The 20,889-nt window shown below is 44.2% G+C and overlaps 2 protein-coding genes and 1 long non-coding RNA gene across 3 annotated transcripts in view; 2 read left to right on the top strand and 1 right to left on the bottom strand.

Annotated features, from left to right (window-relative positions):
• Positions 1–20,889, bottom strand: part of tei (teiresias) — a 135,084-nt gene that overhangs the window by 86,995 nt on the left and 27,200 nt on the right. The window contains exon 2 of the mRNA XM_041775826.2: positions 9,076–9,233. Within this exon, the coding sequence (XP_041631760.1) occupies positions 9,076–9,133 (58 nt within the window). The 5' untranslated portion in view covers positions 9,134–9,233. The remainder of the gene's footprint in view (positions 1–9,075; positions 9,234–20,889) is intronic.
• Positions 650–2,032, top strand: LOC108080853 (axoneme-associated protein mst101(1)-like). The gene has a single exon (XM_017175756.3). It carries the CDS (start codon positions 743–745, stop codon positions 1,844–1,846), a length of 1,104 nt encoding a protein of 367 aa, XP_017031245.1. The 5' UTR covers positions 650–742; the 3' UTR covers positions 1,847–2,032.
• On the top strand, positions 9,230–12,011 carry LOC138927883 (uncharacterized). Its single transcript, XR_011444326.1, has 3 exons — positions 9,230–9,359; positions 9,426–10,451; positions 10,521–12,011. It is a non-coding gene; the product is annotated as an uncharacterized lncRNA (long non-coding RNA).

Genomic DNA, 20,889 nt, shown 5'->3' with positions numbered 1-20,889 from the left:
TTGTTAATTTCCCGCATTTAGAAATTAATTTTCACTTCATGCGCCGCCAAGCAGACAACAGCAGACGTCAGACAGACAGACAGGCAGGCAGGCAGGTGAGTTTGAGTTCGAGCCTGAGTTGGCAACATGGCAACACTGTACACACAGCAAACTTGCGCCGCAATTACGAGTGCGAGTATGCCCCCCTCACCTTTGACCCCCTTCCTATCGCACTCATTGCGTATTTAAATTCCTTTATGTTGTCATTAATTTCTGCAACTTGTTCGGCATTGTCGCTGTTAATTTTTAAGCGAAAGCTCTACCCGAGCCGAGCCTGGCATGTGTTTGACACGTTTACATTTTAATTGCGCACAGGTGTACGCGGACGGACGGGGAAATGCTCATTTCATTGCCGCCTGATGTGTGCGGGCGAAAAATGGGAAATTGGGAGTGTGTGTGGGCGCCTCTGAAACTTTAATTGCTTTATTATGTCCGCCAGCCGGCAGGTGGGGAAGGTCCCAAAGAAAATCAGCGGCAAACTGGGCCAGAGTTCTGCGGTGCCTTCCAGCGGTTACAGAACTTGGTTCCTCTAAGATATATAAGGCCACTTCTGCACCCTAATTTAATTTTTTGAAAATACGAATTCCTGGTTTACAAACAAGTCTACCAGGCCTATAGACTCAGTTTTTATACCTAGCCCTATTTTGCCTAGGTTTTCTCAAAATTTAATGTTTTTAAAAATTCAAATTTAGAAAGAAAAAAAATGGCGACGATAGTGCGTCAGTTTACACGATCCGCCGTCCGCCAACTCGGACAGCCCAGGTGGAACCGACTACTCCTGAAGTCCAACATGAACTTGCACCTAGCCATTTACCAGCCAAGGCAGTTCGGCCGGAAACCCGACGATGGCTTTGAAGATAGTGAAGACCAGGAGGAGGTGAAGGCCTGCATAGATTACAAGAAGAATCCCACCATCGAGGGACACGTGCCGCCAGATTTGCCGGACCTACAGCCAGCATGTCCCCAGCTTAAAATAGCGAAGAGGCGAGAGTTCCTGAAGAAGAAGAAGTGCCAGGAACTCGAAGATAAGGAAAATAATGACCCGTGTGCTAGCTTCTCGAGGAAAAGTCTCATATGGGGAAAGCCTAAAATCCGGATCTCTTTGATCTGGCCCAAGATAATCAGTTGTCTGATGCCCCTTTTAAAGCTGAGATCCCTTGATCTAGACCTAGTATACCTCAACCAAGAGCGAACGTTCTGCAAGAAAGTCGAGCTGGAGCAAGCCTGTTTGGCTCCTGAGCCAACCCCAACAAAGCCAGTTCCACCCAAAAGCCAAAGGATGGCCAGGAAGCGCAGGCATTTCCAGGCAAAGCAAAAAAAGGAGGCGGAAGCCAAAGAGAAAGCCTTTGCCATGTTGAAGCTCGGCTCCAATTCGAACTTACAGCCCAAGGAGGACCTCAAGATCGCCAATAGCAGAGATCTGGCTGAGCAGATAAAGAAATCAGGTCCTAAGCCCTATGAGGCTTTCACCCAGCAAGCCGAGATCAAACAGCTTTTGAAAGTTATAAAGGGCAGGTGCAGGAAGAAGAGTGAATTATTCGAGAAATCTAGAGAAGCCGAGAGTAAGAAGAAAGCTGAAGAAGCGGCTCTGAGAAACAAAAACAAAATGGCTCAGATTAGGAAGCTATGCGAAGAAGCCAAGAAAATTAATGCTTTCAAAATGGCTCTACTAAAAAAGCTGGGTGATGAAGCTCAGCAGAGAACGCAAAGTATAGAAGCAAAGCCAAGAAATCAATCCGAACAGCCCGCTGCCCAGAGGAGGCATACGGCTCCGAAATGCAACACAGAGTTGCCGGATGGCAACTGAGTGGGCTCAAAGTATAATTTTGGACAACTTTTTCCCCTTTGAAAACAACAAAAACCAATTGGCTCTACTTTCAATAAAGTAAAGCAGAGCTGCCATAAATTATTATTAAAGTTGCTAACCGTTTTGGCCAGCAGGAAGAGCATTTTCTTCTTTGGTAGTAAACCACTAAGGTTGGATGGAAAACAATCCCTTAAATACTTTGGCTTCGTCTCCAGCCGGATAAGCGCAACTATTGTGTGGCCGAGGAAGTGCCTTCAGAGCCGCTAAGTACAGACTTGGCAGAACCGACAAACAATCGTGCCCGCTTGTCTTGTTTATTGTCATCCATCAAGCCAGGGCCTCCCGACGGGTAGGTGTTCTGTCTTCGGGCCTCGATTTGCGGCTAGCACCCGTGGTTAAGGCAAGGTGGATAGCTGGGCCGGTGGGAGCTTAACGAGTGGAGTTTGCTCATTCAGCCACCGAGCCGAGCCAAGTCGAGTTGAGTCAGTCCCCAGCCTCGGCCTCACTTAGACATTTTGCTGTGCATTTGCCATTGTCAACTATTGTGGCCCCGCTTTTCCGCAAAGCCATCTCCATCTCCATTGCTCTTGTAACATTTCCACAAGGTTCCTTTTTTTTCTACTCTTCTACTGCTGCTGCTGATTGTTGCACAAGGATTTGTCAAGGATAAAACACTCGAGGGCAGTCAGTCGACATTGTCGTCATTGTCGTCACCGTCGCTGCTTCATCATGATTACGTGTATGATTATGTAGCGACAGTTGTCCTGGCTGTGTCTGAATGACACAAGGGGTTGGGTGGGGTTGGTCTGGGATGGGCTTGTGCCTGGCCACACGCCCCCTTACACGTCACAACGCCCTAGCCACGTGGCACTAAGCGATGGCTATTGATTTTCCCGTAAGGATTGCAACCGAATGCGATGCTAAGTGCAGACCGTACGGCCTTGGGTTTTCTGTGGACATTGCACTGAGCAAAACCTGCGAATCGTAATCTTTTGACATTTATTTTAATGAGTTAAGAACATACATCTTGGAAATCCTTAATAAGTAGTGTTGAGCAGTGCCTCTAAGCAAGACATAGGGCCTCTCTTGTTCGAAACAGCATATTTTCAGCACTCATTTCCCAGTGTATTCCTCCACAAGTACTTATTGCTATGCAGGCGACATAAAAGCGTTGCCATATTAAAGCATTTCCGCTATATGCGACCTTGGGGCTTACATGCCAGTTCATCTATTTGCTCCATAATGTTCTGTTCTGTTCTGGCAAACATGCTGCATATACTTTATATACTATATATTCGGTGTCCCCAATTTCGCTATTCGGGGTGTCGTCGTCGTCGCAAATTCGTTTGGCAAACACATTTCACCCGCCAAATGCGGAAGGCGAAAGGCGAAATGCAAAAAGCGCGGAATGCAAAATGCGAAATGTGAAACGCCAAATGCCAAATGCCAAATGCAAAGCAGGCAGCCAGGCAAATGCGGTTGCCAAATTATATGCAACTGTGGTCGCGTGGGCGTGGCATGCGGTTAGTTAAACAAAAATGCCGTAGATGTCGCCGGAACAGGACCCCAAAAACTGGGTCAGTACACGGTCGCCAGACGAGGCAAGAGGAACTCCTACCTCGGCAGTCAAAAGTTCAACAGGGAGCGGCGGCTGCCGCTGCTACATTGTCTCGAACACTCGAGCAAAGTTTCGGTTTCACTTTGGTTGTTGCCCCGATTTTTGCCACTTCGTTGTTGTTGTCAACTTCCGGCGGCTGCGGCAGTCCTGTCCTGCCCTGGTCCACCTGTTCCGCTTGATTGTTCACAGGACACCACCAGGACTCCTGCTTCTGCTTTTGCCTCTGCTGCTGCTCCTGCTCCCTCGTCATGAAAGGTTAATGACGGCTGCTGTCAGCGCCGAAGGTCACATCTAACGCTGTTAGGGCCACCCACAGGACATCCCACCCCCGCCTTTGTTGGGTCAAGCGTGCAGCAGGTAAAAGTTTCGCTGGTAGCGGGAAATCCACAGGGGAGGGGGCATCTCCGGCCGGAGTCCTTCGTACGGACTAAATAGCAGGGCTTCTGGGAGGCGACTCCGGGGGGTAGCAGAGCGTAAAAGTTAAATGAAACGAAACACGTTAATGGCCTCCCTGAGAGGGGAAGAAGAGGAGCAAGAGAATGGAAGCTGGGGGAGCTGAAAGGTGAGAGGTCGCCCCCGTTAAAGCCACGCTCCCGGGAAAAGTGAAAACAGTCTTGCCAGCGAGTTGGCAGTCCCGGCCAGGAGAGCCATGTAATAAAATGATGTCGTTGGCTTAGTTAAGTAGCAATAAGCTGGAAAAGGCAGCCCGAAATGCGCTGGCAGAGGCGTCGCCTCTCAATCACGGCGTTTCAGGTTGATATTAAGTTATTTAGGCTGTTTAGACGGCAAGTGGAGCGCTCCACGGAGCTCCTCGGATTACCCGGCCTGGTCATTAAAGCCAAATTACGGTATATTAGGTTACCGCTTCTGGGGCGGGGTGAAAATTCAGTGGACTTTTCGCCAAAGTTTTCCGGAGCTAGCTTAAAGCCGGGAGCCCCACTACAGCGGCTAATAGTGCCACTAATTAACATCCTTGAGGCTGTGTGGTCCTGCCTTAAAGCGAATCAATTTTCCTTCCACCAAACTTGCACTCTTAGCAATTGTTAAAGCACACAATGGAAGCAGGACGAAGGAGCAGCCGAAAATAAAATACAAAAAAGTACAAAGAATTATGTATCACTTCGTTACGACTTACTTCCACTTAATTTATTTTCACTTGCTTTTACCAGCAAAGGGCGAGCGAAAGAAAAGCCGAGCGGATGGGACGGCAACTTTGTCTGAGCCCCAAAAAAAAATAAGGATAAAAATGTAAAGAAGTCGAAAAGCAGAAGGAATCGTACGATATACAGTTGGTCAATAAAGTCCGCACACATGCCGGCCTTAAAAGGATGTTTTATTTATGGCCGCGGGACAAAGGAAACATTAAATAAAGGTTAATGTGAACTTATTTAAAGGATTTCTCATAATTATTATCGGGTTTCGACTTCTTACACAAGGAATTTTATAGTTTAAAAGGTTTTTTATATTCGACAATTTTTTTTTTTTTTACAAGGGAATAGGAAACAGCAAATGGAGTAATTAAATAATTTTATAAAAAATTAAAAATTAATTTATTATTTCTGTTTATTTTATTGCAAAAGTTAAGTTTATCTCAAAGTCAACCACAAAATAACTTTTTTTAAATAAAAATTTAAAAAAAATTCAATAAATTTATTTTTTTGGGATTATAACAATAATTTTATCTAACAATCATTAAATTCTAATAAATTTTAATTTTCTTATAATTTTACTATTATTTTCAACCTATTCAAATAAATCTTAGTTAGCTAATCGACTTCTCTGGCCCACTGTCCGCTTTTAGGCCAGAGAAGACAAGGACCTCAGGCGTTAACTAACAACTGGCAACAACTTTGGACGGGCTTCCCGTCTGTCTGTGAAAAGCATTTGACTTTGCATTTGTCTGCAACTGCAGGTTGCAGCGCTTACGGCCTTCACACCTTTGTGTGGAAATGCCGGTGCTCGCATTTCCCATTTTCCCAGCACTTGCACTGGCACTCGGGCTTCGGGCTTCGGAAAACTCCTTTCGAGTGGCCGGCGCATTAATTCCCAGGTGTGCAATTTAGTGTGCGGCCAATTTTTGTCGGTCTGGACAGGAAGAGCGGCGGCAAGGAAGCCCGGCGGCAGCGGCGTCTGTTACGTGTTGACCACACGGAGGTGTTTTTTGCGGACTCCCGGTCCCGGGCAGTTCCCAGGCGCTTGAAATGTTAGGAAATTTTAAACGGAAGTTCGCGTTTTCTGCCCTTTTCGGCTCGTATTGTTAGCTGCGTTTCCGCTTTTCTGGTATTTTTGGCCACGCGCACCGCGGGCCGTTCACATTTCCGGCTAAAACAACACGGCTTAAAGAGCCGCTGCTACCCGTTTTCCTTTTTTGTCTTTAAGGAAAACTTTTCGGGCGAACTTTTACGGGAAACTTTTCAATGGACTACATTTGCTATGCCATGTTTAACAGCAAAAGAAACAAAGAAAAAATGAGAGCAAAAAATGACAGCTCAGAAGGTTAAGACGAAAACTATAGACAGCAAAATGGCGCCAGCTATAGTTTTCAGAGCCCGACAAAGGCGGCGGCGGGGAAAGGAAACTAAATGCATAAGGAGCGGGCGACTTGCGAAACTTTTAATAATTGCATTTTCCTCAAGCACATCGGCGCACATAATAAACTCCGCCTCGAACTGGACGCAGCCCGATCCCCGAGAAGCCACCACCGCCGCCGCAGTGCATCGACACCAGAGCAACAAGACAATCAGCAAAGAGATACTCGGCAGCCGTGGAGACCGGGACCAGCACCAGGCGATGACTGGGCCGCAAAAATAACCGAAAAGTAATTCCCCACAAAAGTAAACTTGAGCGCACAAAAGTCGAGTTTTAAAATAAACTTGCAGCCAGCTCTATTTTTCTTTCCATCGGGATCGGGGAGGCGCTGCCGGCCGGCGGGGGCGCCCAGCCACTTGAGGCACAAAAGGCGCATTTTCTATGAAAGAAAAGTGGCTAACTAAGTCGCCGACTCTGCAGGTCCATTCTCGCCCCCCCCCATCATCATCATCATCAACATCATGCCGCAGTTTCAAGAACCTCAAGAGCTCTGCTCCTCCGTTGTCTTTCCGATTTGTAGGGCAGGGAATACTTTCTGCTCTTGAAAATATTTTAGATCCAGAAATTTAAGTCGCCAACATTTACTTACATTAATCTCAAGACCTGCAAAAGCCTTATAATGGCTAAGTTGTAAGGAAAAACTCTTAAGCGACCTTAAATATCTCCCAATTAATTTGAACAAATAAATTATCTAAGAGAGCAAAGCAAAGGAATACAGAAAGTGTTAAGAAGACGTTAAATTTAGACCTTTAAAACCTGATTTTTTAGACATCTCATTTAGAGATTTTTAAGTTATTTTGTTGTGACTTTAAATTAAAAAAGTCCCTGAAAAGATTTCCCTTCCAAACCCTTAAAACACACACCCTGCAAAGGCATGTTAATCAAATATCCCACATACGTCGTCGGTGGATCTAAACATTTTACTATCCAAGATTTCTTTCTACAAAGTGCCAGAGAATTTGAGGAAAACTTTGTTGGGTTGTCCCAGATTTCATAACGGAATAAAAAAGAACATAAAACAGCATGGCCCATGAAACACTCCAATAATCCGGGAAATGTGGTGGATCACCATCTGATTTCATCAGCGCATCGGCCCTAATAAAATGCTAGCCCTGCCGAAGCTTCTTCACTTTATTAAATATGAAATATGCCCCATCGCCGCTGTCGCCTCGCATTATGCATTGCCATCGAGTAGGAGTCCGTGGAAGGTCCTTTGGCATGGCCGGCACGTAGCAAACGCACAACGCTTAAATACAGGAGATAAAATGCTGGACATTAAGTCCCCGAGGGCGAAGGACATTCGGTGGAAGCAACGAGCGAGCGTTCAAGGTAAAAATGCCAGGAGACGAATTTCGAACGTTATATCTAGCAAATTTCATGCTCAACTTGCGTGTGTCAAAAATGCGAAATTGAAATGCTTTAAAATTTAACATTTCCCCCCAGCCCGGGCACACATCACACACAAAGTAAGGGGAAGATGCAGCTGCCAGAATGCGGCAAGGACTCTGGCTCCGGCTCCGGCTCCTGCTCCTGCTCCGACTCCGTGTTGGTGGGCAAACATTTTTATGCAAAAATATTTTGCATGTCACTCCCATCTGGCAGGAGTTGGGCCCGAGGAGGGCGGGTCTGTGTATTTGCCACAGACTTTTTGCATGCATAACAAGTCAGCGAAGCGGACGGACGGACAAGCAAACAGAGCAAAGACCGGGGAAAAGCGGAAAAATCGGGGATAGGGCAGGGGAAACCCACGCTTACAGACACACACGAGAAAGAAAAGGCAGCGCCGGCAGCTCGCAGGAAACGCATACAAAACTTTAGCGGGAGCCGGTCGCATTTCGTAATCTTTGCAAATAAACGCGTGAAATTCCAAGGCGCACCGCAGTGGGGCATGCCGGGGATCATGGGGAACCTGGGGGAAAGGGCGATGCCACACAGTCGCCAGTTGGCCGACATGTGCGCGCCATTTTTGGCATACAGCTCACACGCGAAATTGCGCATGCAGATTAAAATTCTTGAACGCGCATTTCCGTTTCCGTTCTCTCTGTGCGTCTGCCGGGGAATATGTCGGGCATTTGCCTCGCTTTTCCAGCAGGATGAGGTTTTCCTGAGTGCTTGAATATCCACTTCAGTTCGGCTTTGGACCAGATTGCTGCAACCTTGAAGTGACCCCACGTAGAGTGGTTGGGGATATTTTATATAAAAGTTGACCCGTTCAGGGGTTGGGAGTTTAACAAGGAGATTATAATTTAATTTCGATCTTAATTTTACTATCTTTAAATGTAATATATAAGTAAATCATCCGAGTTCTTGTCATATTACTCATACGCCGTGGGGTGCACAATGGATATTGACATGCGTGGTTGTCCTCATTAAAAGATACAAGCTATAATTGCAATTTTAGCAGTTTCTGATGTGAAAAACCAACTAATTCCAAAAGGAATATAATCACGAATCACAGCATATTACTCATACGCCGCGTGGACCCAATAGACATTGACAATCGCATATTACTCATTGCATTAGAGCGGGGCAAGCGTGGGGAGCCGGGATGATTTCAGCTTATTTACAGACCATTGCCATTGATATGCAGGACCTGTTTTTGGTTGCTCGTAGGATGGCCAGGGTCAGCTTTCCTCGCTCTTGACCCTCCCTCCGGCTCCACCCCGTCCCAAAAACGCACATCAAATAAAAGAAATGGCTTTGTTTGCTGCATGTGGCATAGAATATCAAGCCGGGGAAGCGGATCCCAAGGATGCGGACGAGAACGAGGATGTGTGCTGGCGCATAAATAATGTGACCTGCCTGACTGCGATTATCTGTGAACTATTTTTCACACGTTGCCGGCATACAAAGTGGTCCATTCTTTCTGCCCCGGCAATATACGAGCTGCTTGGCCTTCTGAGGCCACTTGGCCCATTCATTTCCACATCCTGCCCAATCCGGTGGCACACACAAAAAAACGAGAACATATGTATGTGCGAAGGGTATATCTTAGCAAGCTTAGTTTCTTCGGGATACTTACATTGTACTGAAATAATGAACAATAATATCCAGAGGCGTCGATCGAATGTCGGTCTCATGACTTCATCACTTGTCCCGGAATTCGTTGGTATGGATTTTCCTTGTCCGAAGCTCAGCTCAGCTTTCAGATTGGCACATGTGTACTATTTGTTGAGGGATCTGCAAAACGGAACGGAACGGAGCATTTAATTAGAATGGAGAGCACGGCCAAAGGTAAAGGGTTTAAGCCAATTAAACAGTAGCCTGGCTACGCCACCGGCTACCTCGGGTGTGCGAGTGTGCGAGGTAAAAATCTAACAACTGTTTGCACATGAAATTAATTAATTTTCCACAAAAACTTTGTTGCATAAGGCTAGGCGGATTAACAGGAGGCGGCAGGGAGGGAGCGAGAGAATAGAGACATCAGCCAACAGGCAACATTTTCGACAGCATTTTGTCTGCAGTGTTTGGAGTGCAGGGCAAACAAAGCCGCCCGACGAGCGGGATAGAGGGATAAAGACAGACAGACAGAGAGAAAGAGAGAGGGAGAGAGTGCCACTCAGACCGTACAAAGCGTGCGCATACTTTTCCCCAACAGTGTTTCGTCCATGTGTGTGGGTGGCGACACAGGACAAACAAAATTAGCAGCAAAGCTGACGTAGCTGTTAACGAATTGACGTTGCCAGGACTCCCAGGACCCAGTCCTCTCATAACTGTGACAATCCCCTAGTCCTAGTCCTGATTATGCATATGCGAGCCGAGACCCATCAAGCAAAGGACCCGGAGAACTCCTGTGGAATGTGAGCCCAATCAAAAGTCAGTGGCAAAGTTTTCCGAGCTGCAGATTCTTCCGGTGGCCCGACAAGGGCTTACCAATTTGGAGTTGTTACGGCGCCGGCTTTCTATTTTCCGAACCTGACCAAGGACCTCGGACGACGGACGATGGTCACAAAGGTTTCGATTTACATCGAAAGCAATTTCGAGAACAAAATGTACAAGCAGGGGGCTGCACGGCACCCTCGGCTCGGTGGAGTTCACTGCCACTGCATTCAAGCGCCAACTAATGCAGCCCGAATTTGGTTGTGCGGCACCAAACAGTGGATGCAACAACAGCAGTGTGTCTGTGGCCACCACAGCACAACAATGACACAGCATTGGGCAAACATATCACGCGATCAATTTGTCAAACAAGCTGCAACAGCAGCAACAATGCAAGCTGCATCAGCAACAGAATCTGCAACAACAGCAGCAGGAGCAGCAATAGCAGCAACAAGACCATAGGCAACATCATCAGCAATATTAGCAGCAAAAAATAGTGGAAATAAAAGCAATATAATGGGATCAAAGGCCACGACCATGGAATACCCTAATACAGACTTTCATTGGTTCATAACAAAGGTACCTCACCTTTCTTTCCTTTTTTACATTTATATTAATTAATATTTATTCCAATTACCCAACAAAAAGAGGATCTAACGCTGCTCAACTGGCCATAAGAACCCCAACAAAGGCAGCAACACTAGGGGTCAACTGAGCAACATAAATGACGTAACCGCTGCCATGGGGAATACTAAACACAGAGTAGAGAATACTGAATGCCGGACGACATGGTGGAGCCAGCGGAGTGGCAAACAATCGGGGAAATCCCCACAAAATTGACAGCAGCAGCAGCGGTGACATTTGACGCACATCATCAATATGTGACTCTGCATGTTGCCACTGGTCGGGTGGTGGGGGTTGTATTTGTTGCAGCTGCTTCTGGGATACCATGACATGTCGCACAGCTGTCATTATGCAGGGCATTCAAGGCAGCCAAGTGACAAACTATTACATGCCGATTGTATGTTAACAACGGCTCCAAGGTTGACCAAGGTCCGGCTAAAAGCCCTATTGAAACCAACCATTCTTTATCGTATAAATCAAGCATATGGCGCGGGAAAAACGCAACAGAATCGGGAAAAACAACCATTTACAGCAGGTGCCAGCCGAGGGAAGGGGAGGAGCAAGCCACCACATTTTCACATTTCTCGCACGTTTGGCCGGCGAAACACTTAAAAACCGGTGTGCTCTCCTTATTTATGGTCGAAATGTGAACTGGGCATTGGTTTAAGAGCTTTAAAATGGCCCGAGATATATGGGATTTAAGAGGAGGTAAGGGCTTGGAGTTTAAGTTGCTTAAAGTTAACTTAAAGAAATTGTTTAGTAATTAAATTAAATTTAAACTAAATTGGAGATACATTTAATACTCTTCTCAATGATTATGACATCCTTCCAAATCAACAAATCAATACTCGTGTGAAACTAACAACCTGATAAACTGTGAAATTATTAGAAATGTTACTCTGGCCAGACCAATTAAAATAAAAGCAAGAGCCAAACTGAAATGGATACAGGACTGCAGCTGCAATTTTAATCGCCACAATTTTAAAGCCATCATTGGACAGCTCATGACGATGCCAGCGATACATAAACAATAAAAGCCAATGGTATGTAAATTTTACCAATTTACCGCAACAATGCAAACGATCCCTGGGATACGGCTCGAAGTACCAAATTGGCGGGACAGGACGAAGAGCGGGGGGCGGAGATTTGGCGGCAACCAGATGAAATCATTTCGTGTTGAGCTTTGTAAAACTGCAAATGTGTTGCATCCGAACATTTTCGGTTAACCGCAAAACATCAGGCAATAGAGACAGGGCAGTGGGGCAAACGCAAACGCAAATTAAATTTACAAAACCGAGCGACCGAGAGGAAGAGAGAGATGAAGGTTCATTTGCTGCTCGAATTTTTATACCACACCCAGCAGGAAAATCGCTTCATTGACAAGCTTCCCAATAATTGACACCTTCTGCCGCGGGAAGAGCGAAGGGGAAAACAATGAGTCCGGAGGAGACAGTGGGCCATCCATCTGCGGTCGCTTTATTGATTGCAAACGAAATGCCAGTGGCCAGTGGCCAGTTGCCCAGGCAAAATAAATAAAGATAAACAGAGTCTTAATTTTTCATTTCGCCATGGCGGAATTAATATGCGTAATTAAATTTTTCGGTCCTTGTATTTGCTTTTAATTTTCCAACTTTTAATTGCATTTGCTATTGGCAAACATGGAGTGTATCTAATGCATTCCATTATTACCGATTATTCCGATTCATACTGAAGCTTTTCTGTTAAATAAGCTTTAAGTGGGGCGGAGTTGGAGCTTAGTAATTTCCACCTGGGGGAATCCGACACCTGGCTCTGAAAGGTTCGAAACAATGCCCCAGCTGACACTTGTAGGTGGCCTTAATCAAAGGCAACACACTAAGCGAAGGACGAAGGGGAGCAGGAGTCGGGGACAAATGCAAAGTTAAACAACTTCGACAGTGTTGCCACCGAGTTCATTGTTCAGGGGGGCTAGGGGGCAGGGAACCTCCAACCCCATATTTGCCATTCTCCATTTTCCATCCTTTCACTATCACAATTTCCACATCGACGCGCAGCCTGCCCGCCTCTCCTCCCTCCCAACGAGCCACTTGAACAAATTTTTCTTTGTCTTCGGCGGTGCCCCCACACTTTCAACAGTTTCCCCTCCGCTTTCCCACCGACAACATGACTTATGTGGCTTGGAGCGAAACAAATGTGGAAAGCACAAAAGTCAACATATTGAATAATGATTGGTAGGCGAAAAAACGAGCCCTCCTCCGAATCCAAAGGCGGCAAAGTTGGAAATGGGTTTCCCTATATTTCCCATTATTCCTTTGTCTGCTTTATGCAAGAACATTCTGTTCTATTCTGTGTTGTGCTGTGTTTTGTTGTGAGTTCCCCCTCGTCCTGCATAATCATAGGCGATAAATTTTTGCTGCAAAAAATTAATGATGCGAGTTTCGTTGTTGTGGCCTTTATTGTTTCCGCCGGCTTTTCCTGTTCTCTGCTGAATTTTAATCGAATTTTTGAACTGCTCACATGTGTATGTGAGCCGCTTTCGTTGTAATCGATAAGCGTGTCCTGTCCGCTAAATGATTGATATCCCAGGCGAGCTCCTCCTCTTGCTCCTGAGAAGGATTTGTGATTAATCGGAAGCGAGTTTGCATTCATCGTCCGAAACTTGGGATTCAGCAAAACCCAAGAAGACGAGAGAGCCAGCTTTAAGCCAAAGCGAAGACAGCTGAATGCCAAGTCAAGCCAAGTCAAGACAATGGCCAGCAGCAGGCAACTGGCATGTTGCCATGTGGGTTACCTGGAAACTGCCGGAGAATGCCATTCGATTAGGCCAGGGTGTGCCGTAGAAGCCCCATCAGGCGATGGCATATGGCCGAGGAGGTCGTCGGAAGCCAAAGAAGCGTCGAAAAACAATCAACCAGCTAAATTGAAGTCAACAACTAGTTGCAGACAAGTTTACCCAGAAAATGACGGACTTTGGAAATATCAAAGTCTAAGGAAAAACTGAAATTGACGACTTATCGAGCAGTAAACTAATTTAGAAAATTTTTTTATTAACAAAAACTGAAAAGTAAGTAACCTTTATGCCTTAATAAATTGTCTATAAAACCAATAAAAATTATGACATTTATTTTCTCAGCTTTTGGAAGTTGTCATAAATGGTTTAATGATAGCTATAAGCAAAGCTTAATCTCTTAAAAATTTTCTCTTAAAGTCATTTATCAAAGAAAGCCGTATGTTTAGAGAAAGTAACAAGATTTTATGCATTGGTAACTAGTAATTAGAAGCAAAAAAAATTAAATATTCTAATCCTTTGTTATTAAGAGTTCAATGATAGATATTAGCCTTTAAAATATATAAATAAATAAATGTTCAAGCATAATCATCACTATGTTTTGTTTTTTTTTTTTTAAATATTTCTTTAAAATCTTTGTAATTCCTTTAAGACGTAAAATTATTAACAGAAATTCCCAGTAACTGATTTTTAATGACCCGAACATTTATTTAAAGGCTATATGAATAATTTATTGTGTTAAAATAAACCTGTGGAAGCTTTGAACTTTTCAATAAATAAATAAATAAAATAAAGTCTCATATTTCCTCTATCAACTCGAGTTAACCCAGCTCCGAACTCTCTGGGAAACTTCAAAGTGGTCCAACTCAGTGGCAGCTTTTTATCTGAATAATCTGGTGAGGAGGGCTCGATCGAAAATCAAATTAAAATTTCATGCTTTAACATTGTGTTCCAATTACTGTCGCAAACAATTTATACGCATGCCGTGGCGAGGGCAGGCCCCGAAACCAGGATCCCGGCCCAGGCTCCCAGGCTCCCAGGCCAAGAGCCATTTTTCAACCAAAAACTTTGCCCAATGCCGCTTGAGAGAGAGAGAGAGAGAGAGTGCATGGAAAATGGGAAATGGCAAAGGCGGGCCCAACGCAACCCAATTCGGGATGGCAATGCCAAACGGGTCGTTGTTATGTCATGAAAAATGCATTTTTCAGTACACAATAATAATATATGTAACACAATAAATTGCGAAACGCAAAAAACGAGATGGCGAGCAAGGGTGGCTGGGGGAAAAAATGTTATAAAATTGTTATCGAGCGCATAATAGCAAATGTTGCAAAATAACTTTTGACAAAGTGCACTCAATATCACACAGAGGCAGCTGAAGGACCTCCAATAAGGGTGTGCGAGTGTGAGTGACTGGCACAATGAAAAATCACAGAATGCCAAGGCAGCACAACTGCAGGCAAGAGAGCTGATATTAGGAAAGAAATAATAGCAGGGCATTCCATTGGGGAAAATATATCGGCACATTGACACAATTCGAGCTCGATTGAGAGTCAAGGCGATGTCAGCGTGAAAGTGATTTCGATAGTTTAGAAATTAATAATAATCGCTTTCAGTAGCACCTCCTTCTAGAGATCCTTTTTAAATCCCCATGACCTAAGGACACCTTTTCCACTCTCCTTTTAATGGATCAAAAGTCATGTATACATTTTTTCAAAGCAAAAGTCAAATTAAACTCCCATTTTCCAACACATCCCCCACATCACCGCTCGTCAACGCTTGCCACAGTTTTCCTGCTGCCTGTCAAGTCGTGGACGTGTAAACCAAATTACGGCAACACATGTGCCACAAAATATGCAACAATTTTGGGCGCAGAAACGAGTGAAAGGACCTTAGCCGAGGCACATTTTTTCGGAAAGCCTGCGAGCGCACAAAAAACTACAGCGAATAACTTGGGGCATTTTCCTGTGCCTGGCATGTCTGTGCATGCCGCCTGCTTGCCTCCCCGAAACAATGGCCTGCATATGCAGAGTTATGCAACGCGCTGCCACGAGTGGAAGTTAACCCGCGCGGGCGCCAGAATGTATGCAACTATTAGTTGCACATAGCGACGGGCAGCGGCGACAAATTCCCGAGCAGCCGCCCAGCCACGTGCGGGGGTTACACGCCACTTACATATATAGGCTATAGCCATGCCATTGTGTTGACAAGCCCGAAAATCGGGTCAGTAGTAAATCAACAAAACAACCCGCCCCGACGGCGAACAATGGCAAACATTGTTCTGCGGCTGGTGAAAAATGCATGCTGCATAGTTTTAGGTCCCGCTGATTGCCAGCCATCGAAAATGCGCATACGAGAGGCGGCCGAATTCCGCATTTATTTTTCAGGTTTTCGCGGAAAGCGAAATGTAATGAATCGATGAGCAGGCAAAGCCAATCAGCGAAAATACACGAAAAGCAATATGAAATCATAACCGGGCATTCGCATTCCTTTGTGGGTTTTCCGCGCTCTCTCTCTCTCTGGAGCTTTAAAAACAATTGTGGCAACCATTTAAAATATGCATTTAAAGTCCTTGGTGCATTTATGGTTTACTTAATGGGGATTACGGGGTTTTTAAATACCCATAAAGTAGAAAACGTTTTCAGGTCTATGGAGATTTATTGTTATTATTAAATGGCAAATGTCAGGGGTCAATCCAAAATCGTTGGGGATTTCTGGAACATCGGGCACGAAATTCAAGAAAATTTGCAGGTCTGAGTATCTAATAAAAAACAATTACTTTTAATAAATAAATATTACTTTTAGGACAATATTTTATTCAGGAATATACCCATTACCTACTTTATTATTTCTTTGAAGCAAAATTAATTGTTTTTTCTAGGATATAGTACATTTGAAATATACCTGCCATTTTGATATTTAATTTTTTATTGCTTACTTTAGTTGTTTTTAGTTTCTACTTCCTCTTTATAAGAATGGAAAATAATTGTTTTATGCCCCTTTACTTGCTTTTATTCTCCGCCATTTTGCTAGTGTAGCAGGCCAATGAATATGCTTAAGATCTGGTCACACTAATCGTTGAGCTACGCTCTCTGAGGTAACTCTCTCTCTCTCTCTTTTAGAGAGCGCCGCTTGTCAATTGTTTGTGAAACAAGAACAGACATGAAAGAAGTGTTAAACATAAGTTAAGACCATTAGTATATGTACATATGTATATATATTAGCATATAATTAATAAACAGAAATAATCTAGAATAACATCTTGTCACACTAGTTAATTTTTTATTACATTCTTTTAGATCGCAAAAGATTTGATTCGTAGCAATGAAGAAATTTTTCCACCCAACTAGTTAAATATTCCACATGCTCCCACTTCAGTCCCGCAATCTGTGCCAGGGCTCGTGATAAGAAAACATTTTCAGAAACTTTTTATGGCGCCCAACATCTCTCTGACGTTAATGGGTTAACGTAAGTGCTGCCTTAAAGCCCACATGCCAACATCAGCTATCAGCGCTTCCGTGCACACTTGAATTCACACACACACAGAGAAAGTGGGTGCTGAAGAGCAGAGAGAGAAAGGGAGAAAGGGAGGGAGAAAACGAGAGACATTCCCCACTGGCGATTAATCAATAACCACTCAGCGGCTGAAGCAAAACGATTTAATGGACACGAAATGATGGAGCTGCCCGCTGTCTCTGCGTATCCCCGCTGTGAACTCGCGCGGATGCATTAAATCTGCTGGAGGCTACTTTTAGGCGCAGGCTGTAATGAAAACGAGGCCAAATGCACGGCCCCGACCGGACTCTGGCCCATTTCGGTGGGCCTTCCAACAAGAATTTCTCATTTGGTCTTCGATTATGTGCGGCCACCCCGTAGAAATGGAGATGGAACGAGTTTTGCGAATTTCCCACATTAGGCGCTGTGCATTTTTGGCTCGCTCTGTTTTTGGCAACGAGTACAGTTCCAGGTCACTAAGCTGCACACACATACAGAGATATGCCGGATGATCCGAAATCTCTGGTTAATTAAGAGCTAGCAGGGTAGCAGAAAAAAGAGTTATTTGGAATGAGCAATTAATGAAGGAAAAAAATATATCTTTAAACAATCTTGGGTGCTGCGGAGAGTAATATGTAGGTGTTTTAATCCTTTTAATAAGGTGTCTAATAGTAGGGTAAGGTGGGGTAAAGCCGACCTAGTAAATGGTTTTGGCTATAAAATGCTTATTTTACATCGGATAAAGTCGTTATATATACCAAATTAAAGGTTAGACTTTTGCGCAACGTTCTATGCATAGCACTTTATTCATACCTTTGAAAAGTTTTGAGATACAAGCGTTTTACGAAAAAGTTCATTTTTGCTATGTTCAAAAATGATGGGGTAAACCCGACCGCCTATGTTTTTGGTTGATTTAGTACAGATATAACCTAAATATAGGTTTTGCAATGATAAATCAATCAATGTTATGTTATATAATGGTAATAAAAGATAAAAGAATTAAAAAAATTAAAATAGCAAAATAATTAATCAGTATCATCTGATTCGCTGCTCAAATAGCTTGCTGGCGTTTTTTGGTTCGAGTTGAACGTCTGGTTGGCTGCGATGTTGATGGGTTTGGTGTGATTGTGGTTTTTTTTGGATTTTTTGCGTCAGGATTTACCCCACTATTTAGAGGTCGGATTTGCCCCACCACGTAATTTTTCATAAAAACGCAATTAAAAAAGAAATTATGAAAAAAAAATGAACCAAACTTATATGCACTTTGTAGGACTTTATTCAAAGAATCTGTAATGACCCATTAGTTACTTTCCACCACGACAGAAATACTATTCAATTTCGGGTTGATTTAACACTTTATTTGCGGACCTGCAATGCCTGTCCGTCAATTGCTCGTAGTCTACTAACTATACAAAAGGTTATGCAGAAGAGATCAATCGTTGACGTCGGCGCTGACTTCGCTGCTGCCGTTATCGGCCTCGCTCTTCGCCGCCGGTTCCCACATCCCTCCTTTTTTTCACCAGCTTTAATTTCAATCCTTGGTGCGAACTTGGTAGTTCCATCCCGGTCGTCTGTGCTGGCTGGTGTTCCGTTTGTCCCGTGGTTGTCAATCCTTCTGGTGGAGTCACATGTACCTGTGGACAGGAACCGGGATCGGAGTCGCTTTCCGACGGGCTTCTTATAGGAATCTTCTTTAAGTGGCTAATATTTCTGGTAAAGCGTCTGCCATCCCTTGACACAATTGCTATGTTTCCCTTCCTCTCTATAACATCGTATTCGGTAGGGTCAAAGTTTGGTGTTAGCTTATGTGGGAACACAACATTTTTTATTAGGACCTTGTCACCTATTTCTATATCAATTTCCTTCGCCCCTCTCTTTCTATCAGCTGTTTCCTTTCCCTTCTGTTTTGTGATGCAATCTTGGTCTCGTTCTGCTGAGTCTAATATTTCTCCGCCCAAATCCTGAATTCCTGGCATTTTGTCACGGATCAGCCTGTTAAACATTAATTGAGTAGGTGCAGTACCTGTGCTACTATGCGGAGTTACATTGTACATAAGCACAAATTTTTGTATCTCATCCCTATAGTTACTTTTGTTTTGAAATGCTATCTTTAATCGCTTCACTAGGGATTTGTTGATGTTCTCAACCTCACCATTTGCCTGCGGCCAGTAAGGCGGAGTTCTGATCTGCTCTATACCACAAAGCCTGCAATATTCCTTAAACTCACTACTGATGTACTGCCGTCCATTGTCCGTCCGTAGGTATTTGGGAAACCCAAGTCTGCAGAAAATATCCTTCATTACCTCGATAATGGTCGTTGAAGTTATAGAACGCAAGAATTTAAACTCCATGTACCGCGAGTAGTAATCAATGAAGACGAGTAAGAATTCGCCATTCGGCAAGGGGCCCAACAAATCGGAAGCCACGCATATCCAAGGCCCCGTTGGAAATGGTGTTCTGCTCATTGGTGCTGGATTGTTTGCTTGTGAGACTAAAAGGCAATCTCTGCAGGACTTCACAAACTTTTCAGCCGCACGATCTATGCCAGGCCACCAAACCTTGGAGCGCAGCCGACGTTTCATTGCGGATTCGCCTGGATGCCCTTCATGTGCTAACTCTAGCACCTTTTCCCGCAGAGAAGTCGGAATGATCAAACGGTTTCCTCTCAGTAATATGTTTCCGATTGTGGAAAGCTCGAATCGAAACGGGTAGAGATTATTTGATGCGGCGGAAGTCCATGAATCATCTTGCAAACAAGTAATGGCATCCACAATTTCTTCGTCAAGGATGCTTTTCTCTGCTATCTCCGATATGCTCATTGACATAGGAATTGAGCTCTCCAATACACGAAAAATACTATACTCGGCTCTCGACTCGAAGTCCTTTGTCGATGAAATGTTACACAGGCGAGACAAAGTGTCTGAGATGTTTTCCTTCCCTGCTTTATAAATTACTTTGAATTTATAAGTCTGTAATCGCAGTAGCCACCTTTCAATGCGAGCTGGTGGTTTTGATGTTGGCTTAAATATTGTCTCGAGCGGTTTGTGGTCGGTAACCAACTCAAACTCTAAACCGGCTAAGTAGTAATAAAATTTTTCTACCGCCCATACCAGCGCCAAGCTTTCTTTTTCGGTTTGTGAGTAACGCTTCTCCACATCAGACAAACTTCGGCTGGCAAAAGAAATGATCTGGGGTTCGTTTCTTTCTGTGAATTGTAGCAGTACGGCCCCTAGCGCCACCGGGCTTGCGTCGGCAATCAGACGTGTTCGATATCTTATATTGAAATATGAGAGTCTGGGTATTTCAGCTAGGCGAGTTTTTAAATCGTTGAACGCTTCTTTCTCTTTGGGGCCCCAGACGAATTTGGTATCCTTTCCCAGCAATCTCCTCAGCGGTTCTGTACGATCGGCTAAATCCGGAATAAACTTCCCGACATAAGTGACCAGACCTAGGAAGCTTCTCGTCTCCTCCTTATTTCTTGGGTCCCGAAATGACGTGATAACATCTACTTTCTCGGGATCGACACTAATTCCCTTGTCTGATAGAATGTGACCTAGAAATCTTAACCGGCGTGTTTTCCAAACACATTTTGAGTCATTCAGTAATACATTATTATCATTGAATATTGTTCGGACTTTCCTGACGGTCTCGTCATGCTCATTTTCATTTGATCCAAATATTATGACATCGTCTATGTAATTAAGAACGTTGGGGCATGGCGACAACAACTCTTCAAGCCTTCGCTGGAATATCTCCGGCGCTGAGTTTATTCCGAACATTAACCGTTTGTAGCGGAACAATCCCCTTGGAGTTATAAATGTTGTTATCTGGCGGCTGGCCTCGTCCAATTCTAATTGATGATATGCATCTTTCAAATCGAGCCTTGAGAAGTAAGTAGCATGTTTTAACTTTGTCATAAACGATTCAAAAGTAGGCAATGGGTAGTGTTCCCTCATTACCGCTCGATTGGCCATCCGCATATCCAAACACAGCCGGATGTCGCCATTTTCTTTGAAGGCTATTACGATAGGCGAGATCCAAGGGCTGTGGCCGACCACTGGCTCTATTATGTCGCTGCTTAGGGCCTCCTCTAGTTTAGATAGTACCTTAGCTTCGATGGCAGCCGGTATA

Source organism: Drosophila kikkawai, chromosome 2L, assembly GCF_030179895.1.
Source record: "Drosophila kikkawai strain 14028-0561.14 chromosome 2L, DkikHiC1v2, whole genome shotgun sequence".
Lineage (NCBI taxonomy): Eukaryota > Metazoa > Arthropoda > Insecta > Diptera > Drosophilidae > Drosophila > Drosophila kikkawai.
This window is presented reverse-complemented; position numbering and strand designations above follow the sequence as displayed.